The sequence below is a fragment of the Pangasianodon hypophthalmus genome, chromosome 6, assembly GCF_027358585.1.
Source record: "Pangasianodon hypophthalmus isolate fPanHyp1 chromosome 6, fPanHyp1.pri, whole genome shotgun sequence".
Lineage (NCBI taxonomy): Eukaryota > Metazoa > Chordata > Actinopteri > Siluriformes > Pangasiidae > Pangasianodon > Pangasianodon hypophthalmus.
The window spans coordinates 3,989,968-4,004,882 of NC_069715.1; the positions used below are offsets into that span (position 1 = coordinate 3,989,968).

The 14,915-nt window shown below is 39.7% G+C and overlaps 1 protein-coding gene across 2 annotated transcripts; it reads right to left on the minus strand.

Moving 5' to 3' along the window:
* Window positions 1-9,718: 9,718 nt before the first annotated feature.
* LOC113534540 (extracellular calcium-sensing receptor-like) lies at window positions 9,719-12,987 on the minus strand. 2 transcript variants are annotated; one of them, XM_034305407.2, is made up of 5 exons: window positions 12,715-12,987; window positions 11,762-12,577; window positions 11,458-11,685; window positions 11,243-11,366; window positions 9,719-11,114 (listed from the first exon to the last, which is right to left on the minus strand). In XM_034305407.2, the coding sequence occupies exons 1-5, from the start codon at window positions 12,970-12,972 to the stop codon at window positions 10,207-10,209; spliced, it is 2,334 nt and encodes a 777-aa protein (XP_034161298.2). In that variant the 5' UTR covers window positions 12,973-12,987; the 3' UTR covers window positions 9,719-10,206. The 2 variants fall into 2 exon arrangements, with proteins under 2 accessions (XP_034161298.2, XP_053090935.1); XM_053234960.1 differs by having other exon boundaries at window positions 11,756-12,577.
* Window positions 12,988-14,915: the final 1,928 nt, after the last annotated feature.

Here is a 14,915-nt window from a genome sequence, read left to right on the forward strand (position 1 = left end):
CATAACATATGCACTTCACGTCAACTACTGCACAGAATTTCATCAGTAATCTCCCAGAGTTATCAACTATGATTGGATCACCGTCTTACCCCTGTGATAATGTCATAAGCTGTCTCAAATCAGTTTTGTTTGTTTGTTTGTTATATTATTTGTATACATTTGTGTTTTTCATTTTGTTTTGTGGTCTGAAAATATTTTGGTTACTTTCCCTGGTCTAAGGTGCACATTAGAGTAGACACAAGACACCAAAAGAGTTTTCTTAATTAACTTTATTTAGCATTTTGATGGATTCATTCTCTCACCTTTTGTTCTCTGGGCTCATGGCTGCAGCATGGTTCCGGGGGTGGGGTTTAAGAGATACGTGGCCTTCCTGTTCCCCATTTTATACTACCCTAAGAGGATTATGGGTAGTGTAGGCTTAGTCTACTTAATGTGGGTTTGGGGGGGTCCATCATTCTTTATTGGTTCATTATATTTACTATGAATATAAACATTGAATATGGTTTATGAAAATGTGTTGGCTAATATAAATTTTGTGTTTGTTTTTGAGTAATATTGATGTTAAAATGATTTAAACACATGAATGGACATTTAACACTAAAATGCTTATGTATATAATTTTTGTTTCCCCTTTGTGTTTATATTGTTTTAAACCATTCGCTATAAAGGGATCCTCTTGCCTGATTGAGGTTTTTTTGTTTTGGCTGAAACACCTCCGTGAGGAGGGTCATAGCTGGTGGTTTATTGAGTGTTTATGCTATGATTTTGAGACAATAAATCTCCTGTCGTAATGCAAGCAGTGTCTCCGGCCTTTTCTACGGTCACATTCCCACAACCCCACAGAACTTGATCAGCTGATTGAATGCTTAGAATCAATATTTCGCTACAAACTAGATAATATAGCTCCACTTAAACAAAAAAATAATTAGAGAGAAAAAAATAGTACCCTGGTATAAAGATCACACAAGCACCTTAGAACAGACAACTCGAAGATTAGAACGTAAATGGTGTCAAACTAATTTGGTAGTATTTCAAATAGCATGGAAGGAGACCCTCCTGAGCTATAAAGCTATAGAGCTATAAAGCTCGTAGTGCTGCTAAATCAACATATCTCTCTACCCTAATAGAAGATAACAAAAAAATTCTAGTTTCTTATTTAATACTGTAGCAAAATTAACTAGGAATAAGACCACCACATAAACATGTACACCATCAATATGTAGCAGCGATGACTACATGAATTTTTTTTATTGAAAGTATCATGCAAAAAATTCATACTATAAATTTAAAACCAGACAATTTGATAACTAACTCTGTAGATAATAATATAACTATAACAGATCGGCTATTAGAATGTTTTACTCCCCTTCGAGAGACCAAAATAATTTCACTAATTTCCTCAACAAAATCATCAACTCGTATACTAGATCCCTTACCTACATGTTTCTTCAAACACGTAATTCCAGAAGCAATCAAAAATCTTCTGAAAATAATCAATTCTTTGCTTAGCTTTGGCTATTTACCTAAATCTTTTAAACTAACAGTTACCAAACCCCTGAATAAAAAACCTGACCTCACCGCCTGTCAGTTGTCCAACTATAGACAAATATCAAATCTCCCCTTTATCTCCAAGTCTGTCATTATAGGACAGAGACAGTGCTGGTTAAAGTGGTAAATGACCTAGTGGTGGTCTCTGATCAGGGTTGTGTCTCCTTGCTTGTGTTGCAACTAGTGCAGCTATTTACCATTGCTCATACTATTCTCCTTGATAGACTAGAAAATGTTGTTGGTGTTAAGGGAACAGCCCTCTTCTGGCTCAGGTCTTGACTGATCTTTATCAGTTTGTAGATCTAAATGTTGACTTCTCTGTGCATACTAAGGTAAAGTTTGGTGTTCCTCAAGGTTCTGTTTTAGGCCCACTGCTTTTTTCTTTACATTTTCTACCTCTGGGAAAAATTTTTCATAAACATTGTATTAGCTTCCACTGTTATGCTGATGACACACAGTTGTATGTTTCAGCAAAGCCAGATGAGAGACACCAGCTTAATAAAGTTGAGGAATGTGTAAGGAACTTTAAACACTGGATACTTATTAACTTCTTTCTACTTAATTCTGACAAGACAGACGTACTTTTACTAGGACCACATGCAGCTAGAAGTAAGCTTTCTGATTGCATTGTATCTCGGGATGGCCTTTCTGTTTCATCATGTGCAGCAGTAAAAGACCTTGGTGTGATTATTGACTCCAGTCTTTCATTTGAAGCTCATGTAGATAATATTCCTAGGATAGCCTTCTTTCATCTCAGAAATATTGCTAATATAAGGAATATAATGTCACTATATGATGCAGAAAAGCATGAAATAGTTTCTCTGCATCGTGTAGTGACATTATAGCTCTTATCTCAGAAACTTCACCCAGATAAGAAATATTATGTCACTCCACAATGCAGAAAAACTAGTTCATGCTTTTGTTTCCTCTAGATTGGATTATTGTAATGCCTTACTGTCTGGATGTTCCAGTAGGTGCATAAACAATCTGCAGTTACTCCAGAATGCAGCAGCAAAAGTTCTTACTTGAACCAGAAGATATGACCACACCACATTGCCCCTATCTTATTAACCCTGCATCGGCTCCCAATCAAATTTTGCACTGATTATAAAATACTACAATTGACCTACAAAGCCCTGAATGTTCTTGCACCGCAGTACCTGAGGAAACTTTTGGTCTTTATGTCCCTGGGTGCCCTCATGTCTGTTCCCTTCTGGCTCTCCCTTTTATTTATGCTGTGATAGCTAGTTTTGCCGGAGTTCCTGCTTGCATTCTGCACACAAAGTACATTGTCCTTAACCATTATGGGACAATATGCATATCTAATAATCTCTCCCTCTCTTTCTCTGTCTCTCTTGCTGTTGAGCTACACATGCTAACTTCAACAAAATAGACTTCATGTGTAAACTATAATGAATTCTTTGGTTACACAAGTGCAGTTTTTGTAGTATACAGTTTAGAAGGGAATTATTTATAATTGCACTATCCAGTGTCACCCAGATGAGGATGGGTTCCCTTTTGAGTATGGTTCCTCTCAAAGTTTCTTCCTCATATTGTCTCAGGGAGTTTTTCCTTGCCACTATAGAAATAAAATTGAATTATTATTGTTATTATTATTATTATTATTATTATTATTATTATGATTATTATGATTATTATTATTATTATTATTATTATCTGTAATGTGAATTTTTCCCATATTTGCTGTGTGGATTTGTGAAAACATAAGTGACCTACTGTATGTGTTAAACATCCACTTGGTAACAGGTCCAAACTGAAAGTGGCACTGTAAACAAGACTTTATGGCAGACTGCATCATAGTAGCAGATGATGACCATGTTTTTGTGGTCCATCATTTATCATTTTGCAGGGTGATCACATTTGCTAATTAAGAACAGTTTCAAATGCTATTATGTATTTGATCTTTAGATTTTGAGGACTCTAAGTATAAGATGCGGGTGGCATGCTGCATAGTTACATGCTAGAGTGGCTTCAGTGCCAATCTACTGCGGTCCTGTAACTCTCTGCCAGTAGCACTTCTTCCAGGACCCTTTCTTATGCACTGCAATAACAAATGTGACAATGCTATTGTTAATTGTTACGTTCTGGGGTATGTTCACGTGTTTTTGTGTTTTGTTCTCTCCCCTTTCTCTCGCCCTCCCTCTCTTTCTCTTTCTCTCTGCAGCACTGCCTCATTGGATAACGTTCCTGTCCGTCTTGATTAGCTCAAGCTGATCAGCGGTGATGTCATTTGCCGTGACCAACAATCACCCTCTGACCCCGCCTATTTAAAAACCACAGCCATTCGTTCATGAGGAGTTGTTCTGGCTGTTAACACAAAACCCAGTTGTACCTCTGTTGTCTTTATTCTAGTTACTTTATTCTAGTGTTTTTTTGTTCTTGTATGTCATTTGATCCATGTTTCCCCCGCTTTGTTTTAGTCACTTGTTTTGTGTAGTTCAACTTAGTGTTCGTTATGCTGGTGTGTGACTTTGTTAGTGTTGGGGAAAAGTGGACAGGTAAGTAAGTCACGTGACATAAATTGTACAGCACATAGGAATTCCGTTTTCTGTATTAGACACATTAGGTTATGATCGAGCACCACCCTCTGTACATTTGTTTGGATAGATAGAGTAGGTTAGTTAGCGTGTCCTGGACGCTGAAGACTTATTTTGCTATCTTTTGTTATAGTTAGGTTAGAGGGCTTGGAACTAGTTAGACTTGTTTTGTTCATTTCTTTGCTTTGGTGCCGCTCACGTCCCTTTCCCCCTTTTGGTGTCTTGTTACTTGTTACTGTAAATAATTTGTAAATACTATCACTATCACTTGGCACCACACACACTTCCCCTTGTATATAGATAAATAAATCACCTGGTTGATTTGCACTACTTGTTGATGGTCCCTGACTACACACACACACACACACACAAAACTGATATTTTTTTAATAATCAAATAAGTGTTATTCCTCACAAATGCCTAGACTAATTGGGGTTGTAACATTTATTTGGGGGCTCGTCCGGGATCATAAAAACCTTTTCCTGTGATTATTAATAATATTTGTGTGTGTTGATGCCATCGACTTTGCTGTTCGGCCTAGAGTAGTATTGGTCGTAGTGTTGCATTATACCGGTTAGTTGTAGTGGCGGTTGTGCGGTGGATTGTGTTTACGTGTGTAGACTTGGGGAAAAAAATGGCTTTGTTTGATTTAGAGACATTTATTAAAATTCCCACCACAGAGCAGCTTGACAAGTGCAGGAAGGATGAATTGTTTGCAATAGCGGCACATTATAAAATCCCCGTTGTTAAGCAAGCCCTTAAAAAAGAAATCAAGCATACAGTATTACAGTAACATTTGGTTCAGTTAAATGTGCTTGCATTGTCTAGTACAGTTGATGAGGAGACTGATGGAGAGATGCACACTCTTGGTGCTGATGCCTGGCCTTCTGCCACTGGGAATGTGCTGAACAGGGGGGAGGATCTGGCTGCAGCTGAGGCCGAGGAGGAGTCCAACGACAAAGTCGGCTTGTCACCCTTTGGACCATTCTTTCCCGCTTCTGCTGGGTCCCTAGAAGAGGCACAACTGAAGGTCCGCCTGGCTCGCTTACAGCTAGATGCACAAGAAAAAGCCCAAGCACGGCAGGCTGAATTAGATCTGCGTTTGGAAATACGCAGATTGAAAATAGAGGCCGATACGCAGATAAAGTTGCGACAGCTCGAGCTGCAATCGCTGAAGGTTGCCGCCAGCTCGGCTGCGCAACCGAGTCCCACACCAAATTCTCTCAAAATGTTTCCCCGGGTGTCGATTCGTCCTCCCCTACCTTGCACGTGAGCAAACATATTGCTTTAGTGCCTCAGTTTAGGGAAACCTTTTTTTAATAAGGTTCTGTGTTGCTAGCAAGGTTAATGATTTCAGTTCACTATGTGAATTAATCTTGTTGGAGGAATTTAAAAATTGCTTGCCAGAACGTGTGGTGGTTTACCTGAACAAACAGAAGGAAACGTCTCTCTCTCAAGCCGCAGTATTGGCGGACGGGTTTGTGCTAATGCACAAAAATGTTTTCTCTTCAGCACGTACTGAAAATAACTCAGCTGCCCAGTCCCAGTCCCCAACCTCAAAATCTGCCTCCCTGCATCCTAGACAGGTATGGGAATGCTTTTACTGTCATAAGCAGGGACATATAATTGCTGACTGTGTTGCGCTAAAACGCAAACAGCAACAACAGCCTAAAAGTGTTGGGTTTGTTAGTACTCTTGTTGATCCTATTAGAACATTACCTGTATGTGATATGCCCGATCCTAGTTATAGCCCATTTTTGCTGAAGGGGTTAATTTCGTTAACTGGCAACCCTAAGGATCAGAAAGAAATACAACTGCTTCGAGATACAGGTGCTCCACAGTCGTTTATTGTTGCTAATGTGTTGCCTATGTCCGATAAGACATTCTGTGGCTCCAGTGTAGCAGTCACGCAAAACGGGGGATGTAGTCACCTTGGCTGATTCATTTATTGCCCCAATTCTGACGCGTGATGCACCTCCAGAAACTGTTTACCCTGAAAGGCAGGGTAGTAAAAAGTCAGTGTGTGCGGATTCAGTTGTGGAAACACTGAACTGGCCAGTGATACGAGAACAAATTATCACTTCACAGAAAGAGGATCAAACTCTTACTAAGTGCTTTGCTACTGCTGATAACTTTAAAGAGACGAATGTTACTTATGTTGTTGATAACAGTTTACTGATGAGTAAATGGTTCCCTACTACTGCTACGGACAAAGATTGGGATGGTGTGTGTCAGATTGTTGCTCCTACTCCTTACCGCCAACATGTCTTAAGGTTAGCTCATGATCACGAGTTGTCTGGTCATTTAGGCATCACTAAAACATACAATAAATACCTAGACATTTCTTTTGGCCTGGGTTAAAGAAAGATGTAGCTCACTTTTGTCGTTCCTGTCATACCTGTCAGTATGTGGGACAGCCAAATCAGGTGATTCCACCTGCTCCCCTCTCTCCCATTCCCGTTATTGGTGAGCTCTTTGAGCACATTATCGTGGACTGTGTGGGCCCACTGCCTAAAACAAAATCGGGAAACCAATTTCTTCTCACAATGATGTGTGTTGCCACCCAATTTCCTGAGGCAGTTCCCCCGCGTAAGATTACTGCACCTGTCATCGTTAGAGCACTAATAAAATTCTTTTCTACTTTTTGCTTACGGAACATTGTACAGACTGATCAGGGTAGAAATTTCTATTCAAAATCTTTACACATGTTTTGAAAACTCTTGATATTACTCACCAAGTTGCCAGAGCGTATCACCCCGAAAGCCAGGGCGCGTTGGAAAGGTTTCACCAGACACTTAAGTCTATGCTCCAGAAATACTGTTGTGACACAAATAAAGATTGGGACGAGGGACTTCCCTTAGTTTTATTTGCTGCCCGAGAGACAGTACAGGAAAGTCTCGGTTTTAATCCTGTGGAGCTCGTATTTGGTCACACGGTTAGAGGGCCTTTAAAGGTTCTAAAAGAGAACATGATGCCAAATGAGACAGATCGTAAAACTAACATCTTGGATTATGTGTCATTTAACAGAAATGCAAAAGAATGAAAATGTACAGTTAATCCGTGATTTTCCATCACTCTTTGCTGACATCCCTACACAAACTACAGTCTTACAGCATGATATTAATGTTGGTAATGCAACTCCCATTAAACAACATCCTTACCGAATTAATATGACAAAAAGGTCTGTGATGAAAAAAGAAGTGGATTACTTACTGGAAAATGGTCTTGCTGAGCCTAGTTGCAGTCCCTGGAGTTCATCATGCTTGTTAGTACCCAAACCTGATGGAACATTTAGGTTCTGTACTGATTACTGTAAAGTAAATGCTGTAACAGTACCTGACTGTTATCTGTTGCCTCGCATGGAGGACTGTATAGATACTTTAGGTTCTGCTCGCTTCGCGAGCAAACTAGATTTGTTAAAATGATACTGGCACGTTCCTCTTACCCCACCTCCATCTGATATCTCCGCATTTGTAACTCCTGATAGCTTCCTACAATATAATATTATGGCTTTTGGACTGTGGAAGACACCTGCAACTTTTCAGAGGCTTGTTAATTTGGTGTTGGCAGGAGTTCCTAATTGTCATGCGTACCTGGACGATTTGGTGATTTACTCATCAGAGTGGTCAGAGTCCATCCTGTTTTTGAACGCCTTGCAGAAGCCTCCCTAACTCTTAATCTAGCCAAGTGTGAGTTTGGACAAGCTACTGTTACATACCTCGGTAAGGAGGTTGGGCATGGTCAAGTGCGCCCTATCGAGGTGAAAGTTACAGCCATTGCCCAGTTCCCCACTCCAACCACGCGGCGTGAGCTGCACAGGTTCCTGGGCATGGCTGGGTATTACCGCAGTTTCTGCAAAAATTTCTCCACCGTTGTTCATCCCCTTACCAGTCTGCTTAGTCCAACAAAATCCTTCACCTGGTCAAAAGAATGTCAATACGCCTTTGAAACTGTTAGGTGTTTGTTATGTAATGCACCTGTCCTTGCTGCACCTAATTTTGCATTACCTTTTAAGCTGGAAGTTGATGCCAGTGCTGTTGGTGCAGGCGCGGTTCTCCTCCACGAGGATGAGCGGGGCATTGATCATCCTATCTGCTATTTCTCCCGCAAGTTCAATGAACATCAGGTCAATTACTCAACAATAGAAAAAGAGGCATTAGCACTTACTTGTTACTTGTGTTACAACATTTTGAAGTTTATGTTGGTTCCTCAACTCTGCCTATCACGGTGTTCACTGATCATAATCCATCCCGCATGTATAATCAGAATCAGCGCTTAATGCGCTGGTCTCTAGCTACTCAAAATTACACCTTAGAAATTAAGCATAAGTCATGTGCAGAGAATGTTGTGGCAGATGCGCTATCCAGAGCTTAGTGGCCGTAATTGGTTCAGCTGTGTGTGTTTCTTTAAAACAAACAAGTGTTTGTTCTTATGGGGTGGTGTGTTATGTTCTGGGGTATGTTTGCGTGTTTTTGTGTTTTGTTCTCTCCCCTTTCTCTCGCCCTCCCTCTCTTTCTCTCTCTCTCTGCAGCACTGCCTCATTGGATACTGTTCCTGTCCGTCTTGATTAGCTCAAGCTGATCAGCGGTGATGTCATCTGCAGTGACCACCAATCAACCTCTGACCCCGCCTATTTAAAAAACCACAGCCATTCGTTCATGAGGAGTTGTTCTGGCTGTTAACACAAAACCCAGTTGTACCTCTGTTGTCTTTATTCTAGTTACACTGCCTTACTGTGTTTTTTTGTTCTTGTATGTCATTTGGTCCGTGTTTCCCCCTCTTTGTTTTAGTCACTTGTTTTGTGTAGTTAATCTTAGTGTTCGTTATGCTGGTGTGTGACTTTGTTAGTGTTGGGGAAAAGTGGACAGGTAAGTAAGTCACGTGACATACATTGTACAGCACATAGGAATTCCGTTTTCTGTATTAGACACATTAGGTTAGGATCGAGCACCACCCTCTGTACGTTTGTTTGGATAGATAGAGTAGGTTAGTTAGCGTGTCCTGGACGCTGAAGACTTATTTTGCTATCTTTTGTTATAGTTAGGTTAGAGGGCTTGGAACTAGTTAGACTTGTTTTGTTTTGTTCATTTCTTTGCTTTGGTGCCGCTCATGTCCCTGTTCCCATTTTGGTGTCTTGTTACTTTTTACTGTAAATAATTTGTAAATAGTATCACTTGTCACCACACACACACTTCCCCTTGTATATAGATAAATAAATCACCTGGTCCCTGACTACACACACACACAACTGATATTTCTTTAATAATCAAATAAGTGTTATTCCCCACATACCCCTAGACTAATTGGGGTTGTAACAGCTATTTATTTGTTAATCATATTTGTTAATTATATTCCTTAATTACAACCTGGTCACAGTGCTTGAGCAGCTCAAACAGTGCTTTAGTTTGAGTGGGGATTTTTTTTATGAAGACATGTACACAGGCAAACAGAAAACAACAGTGAAGCAATATTTTATTTGCTGTTTTTCTTACTTATTATTATATGAATTAAAATGGTAAAAAAATGATTTTGGATATTTTAAATTTACCTTATCAGTATAATAATTTGATGGAATATATGAATGTGTAATGTGTTAGATTACAGTGATTTTGGACAGGGCCAAGTTGCTGAATTTGCCACAGATGAAATTAGCTTTCCATGCAGCAAGGTTAAACCAAAAGGTTATAAAATTGGTCCACTCCCCTGCGTGGGTACAACTGATTGATGATAGGCTTTTGACAATGTACTTATGCTGTATGGAAATACACATGTAATGTGTGGTTTGAGAACTTTTTTTTCCCTCTATTGCTAAGATTATGGTCTAAACAAGCAGGGTCTCTTTATGGCTTAACCTGGGGACAAACATAATTTAAGGAAAGAGAAAATTTTGTGGGAAAAACTCTCAAAAGAGACACAAATTGGTTATGTAATCATACTTAATGCACTAACCATAGGCAAATGGTATTGCAAAGTCAGAGAATAGATAGCAGTTTATTTACTATGCAAATCCATTTTAAAGGTTTTCATTTAAACTAGCACATGCCCTTTAAATAAGGTACATAAGTTAAACAATTTAATAGTGGCTATCTACACAGTTCAATCATTTAACAGGTGGTTTTCCCATGATTTGCTTCTTAGTGTTCTTCTCTGGCTTCAGTATGATTATATAACACTTTGGAACAAATATGCAGAATAGTAAACCAAAGCTTGATGTTAAAATGGCAAATATTTCTACAGCTACAGTGAATTTTCCAGGAGAGCTGACATAAGCAGGAATGAAGGTGATCCAAACTGCACAGAATATGAGTATGCTAAACGTGATAAATTTGGCTTCATTGAAATTGTCAGGTAGTTTGCGGGCCAGAAAAGCCAATATAAAACACAACACAGCCAAGAGTCCGATGTAACCTAGCACGGCCCAAAATCCTATAGCCGAGCCTACATTACATTCTAATATGATCTTTTCTTTGTAGTACTTCATATTTTTGTAGGGAAAGGGAGGAGATATTGTTAACCAAAGTACACAAATAATGACCTGTAAAAGAGTGAAAGCAAGTACACTGAGCCTTTGCTGTAGAGGCCCAAACCATTTCATTACATTACTGCCTGGAAGTGTAGCCCTGAAGGCCATTAACACCACTACTGTTTTCCCCAGAACACAGGAGATGCAGAGGACGAACGTGGTCCCAAACGCTGTGTGGCGCAACATACAGGACCATGCAGAAGGCTGACCAATGAAGGTTAGTGAACAGAGGAAACACAGAGTCAGAGAGAACAGCAGCAAGAAGCTTAGTTCAGAATTATTTGCTCTAACAATAGGTGTGTCCTTGTGTTTAAAGAAAATTACAGCAATGCAGATGGTGAAAGACACTCCTAACAAAGAAAATGATACAAGAATGATCCCCATTATTTCCTCAAATGACAGAAACTCCACCAGCTTGAATACACAGGTATCCTTCCTGTCATTAGACCACAGTTCAGGTGGGCACTTGATACAAGTAATAGAATCTTAAAGAGAGAGGAAACAAATAACAGTTTAGGCATTTGTAATTCTACTGTGTTTATTAACCTAATAAAACTTTTAAATCGCTTTGAATCTTGTGTGCATCATTGAAGCTAACCACCATTCATTATACCTGTTATATTACTGATTTCCCCCTCTGCACAAGGTATACAGTCAAAGCAGCAGATTGGCCTTCCTTTCTGCACAGCCTTCCTCGTGCCCCGGGGACAGCTTGGACTGCAAACTGAGACTGGAACCTGAAAACCATTTTCATTGTATATAATTATTGATAATTTTCTAATACATTTATTGTACATATTATCTGTTCATACAGATATTGTCATTTACCTGTGGTTTGTTGTGGGCCCAGGCTATACTGATGTTGTTAAATGACAGCTGAAGGTGTGTTTGCAAGGAGCCATCGTAGAAGCCCACTTCAACAAAGACTGTTTTACCATCGTTACCTTGTTGCCAATTCAGCAGTTCATACCTAGCTGCTGGGTCTCCATTCTCATCAAAGTATACATCCTCTCCAGCTGTAGTTGTGAATCGGAGTTTCTTCAACTCATTGAATACCTAAATAAAGCATTATAAACTCTTCTGTCATAAATATAAATACATATTTTTCATGAGGCTATATTGTTACACTTACCTGCCATGGTTTGTTATCTGTTATGTTTGGACATGCAAAAGAACCTTCTTGCCCACTGTCCCTCTTTGAACAGCTATAAAGGTTATGCAGGGCATAAGCCACAGCGTAAACAGCCTTGTACACATTATTTGCGATTCGTAATTCTGAAACATCGGTATAAAGGTTTTGAACTTGTCTGAGACTTTCATTACCTTTGCACATTTCTTTCATCTCAATATTTTCTTGTGTGGAAAGCTTACATTCAAATATTGTCTCCCACAATTCTTTGTAAATAGCTGCATCAGAAGCTGGATTAAGCTTGGTCAGAAATTCCCCTAGGCCCTTGATTTGAGCTTTTGGCATAGAAAATCCCATGGATCCTATCAGAAGATGCTGCCATGGAGCATTAGCTGGGTTTATGTCCACAGTAATCCAGGACTCACTTCCAATCCACTGAAACCCAGTCAAGTTCTGTAAGGCCATTTCCTTTAGAAGAACCCCAAGGTCAGCATATGAGACAAATGCTACAATAATTTTGGAGGTTGAAGCTTTGATAATCTCAACTAATTTCAGAATTTTTTCTCTGGAGTCTGTCCTGAAGAATGCTTTAGAGTACTCAACACAGATTCCCTCTTCTTTGGCTGCAATAATGAATTCATTTATGCCATTGTTCCCATAGTCATTATCACTACATAGGGCCCCTACCCATGTCCAGCCAAAATGCTTGACCAACTTAGCCAAAGCTCTGCTCTGGTAGTAATCACTAGGAATAGTTCTGAAGAAAGATGGGAATTTCTTCCTGTCACTTAGGCATGCACATGTTGCAAAGTGACTGACCTGCAATACAGAGATTTCAATCAAATATAATTTATACTAAACTTTGATTATTTTACTTCATTTGCCATCAAAACCATAAGATTTTTTTTAAAATTCAAAACAAAGTAGTTTTTGCACAGAAAAAAAAGTCATCTTACCACAGGTATGTGTAAAGGTCCTATAGTAGCGGCAAAGGCAATAGTGGGACTGGAGTATGTTTCACCTATGATTGCTTGAACTGTATCAGGTTTGGAGCAAGACATTCCAGATGTATTTTTTCCATTCTCATTAACTAAGGACAAGGAGGCTCTTGTAGTTATTTCTACTGATCCACAGGAATCATAAATTTTATAACCCAATTTGACCCCAGGAAGAATATCAGTTCTGTTGTTGATTTCCTCAATGGCAAATAACATTGTTTGTACATTTTGAAATTCATGGAGGCTTAAACTACAGGACAAAGAAACTACTTTCCAGTCAACCCCATAAGCACTAATACAGTAATAAGTTTATATGGTGTGCTGTAATGCAAATAATTAAAAAAAAGGTTTCTTATCTTCTTAAAATGAATAGACCTTAAACTAATGTCATCATTCCATTTACCAAAATTCAGATTCCCCTAATGTCCCCTCACCTTCTGCATTTTGGTTGCCAGGGCTCAGATGTAAAGACATGTGTTGTCTGTTCCCATTTGACGTGGAGAGAAAAGATACCACCAATCAGGAGATCCCCATCTTTGCTGAGTAGAGGAGGATTGTGCAGCCCTAGAAAGCTGCAGGGAGGATCAGCTGCTCTCACCTGAGTGAATAAAAGCCATGTGTGTAGGAACCTCATTCTCATCCCACCCTAAATACCATGACCGCTGTTTAGGCTTTTATAGAAGTCTCTGACTCCCAAATTGAGCAGACCTCTGGGAGAGGGTTTAAAAAGTGCATTACCTCATTATTTTGCACTGCTTACTAGGAAGCATTTTTTTTTTTTCATTTTATTACACTGTTGTGTAAATCTATGTATACATATATATTCTCATAAGTCTCCTTTAATATTGTTTTGCTTTATGTATATGGTAATATCAGTTGGACCTAGTTGTTGCATCCTGTATCCTATCGAACATGTTAAGTGAAGTCAAGTGGCTTTATTGTCATTTCAACCATATACAGTCACTACAGTACACAGTGAAACAAAACAATGTTCTTCCAGGACCATGCTGCTACATAAAACAAAACAGAACTACATGACACCACACATTTTTACATAAAGTGCAAGTGCACAGGATAATAGGCACAGTAAGAGACAGTGCAGTGCTGACCAGTACACAATTCTAGTGTGAAAGTGTCAGATATAACAGGTAGTGCAAAAGAATAACAATATTATAAATTGCTGTGAATGTAAACAAAACAACTATGACATAGTATTCAGCAGATAAGCTTATAGATATGGACAAAGCAGTTATTTGGGTAGCAGCCAGGTATAGAGTATAGTAATAACAAAAATTATATACAGTATTTTTATAACTACAGTAACTGCAAAAAAATCCAGGTAGTAAATACAGAAATGTGCAAAAGCTTTCCTCAGCCTTTGCAGAAAGTAGGCATGTTGCTGGGCTTTCCTGGTTATGGAGCTGGTGTTGAGGGACCAGGTGAACACCAAGGATTTTGGTGTTCTTGACAATCTCCACAGATGAGCCGTCGATGTTCAGTGGAGAGCAGTCGCGCCATGCCCTCATGAAGTCAAAAACCATCTCTTTAGTTTTGTCCACATTCAAAGACAGGTTGTTGGCTCTACACCAGTCCTTTAGCTGCACCTCCTCTCTGTATGCTGACTCATCGTTCTTGCTGAAGAAACCCACCACAGTTTTGTCATCGGATAACTTGATGTGATTTGAGCTGTGCACACAGCCGTGAGTCAGAACAGCAGTGGACTAGGCACACAGCCCTTGAGGGCGCCAGTGCTCAATGTGGTGGTGTTGGAGATGCTGTTCCTGATCCAGACTGTTCTCAATCCTCTCGATGCACTTCATGATGATGGGTGTGAGTGCAGTGGGATGGTAGTTGAGGCAGGACACGGAAGACTTCTTTGGCATGGGGACGATGGTGGTGGCCTTGAAGTACGCTGTTCAGGGAGATGTTGAAAATGTCGCTGAGAACATCCACCAGCTGGTCTACACATCCTCTGAGCAGCCTTCCCTGAGTTAACTCTGTGTATAGTTTTCCTCACATCAGCCGAGGTTAGACACAGCACCTGGCTGTTGAGTGGTCTTCCTCGACAGCGGGTGGTCTTCCTCGCCATCACGTCATTCTGAACTTCAAACTGATTGTAGAAGTTGTCCAACACATCTGGAAGGGAGGCATCACAGTCA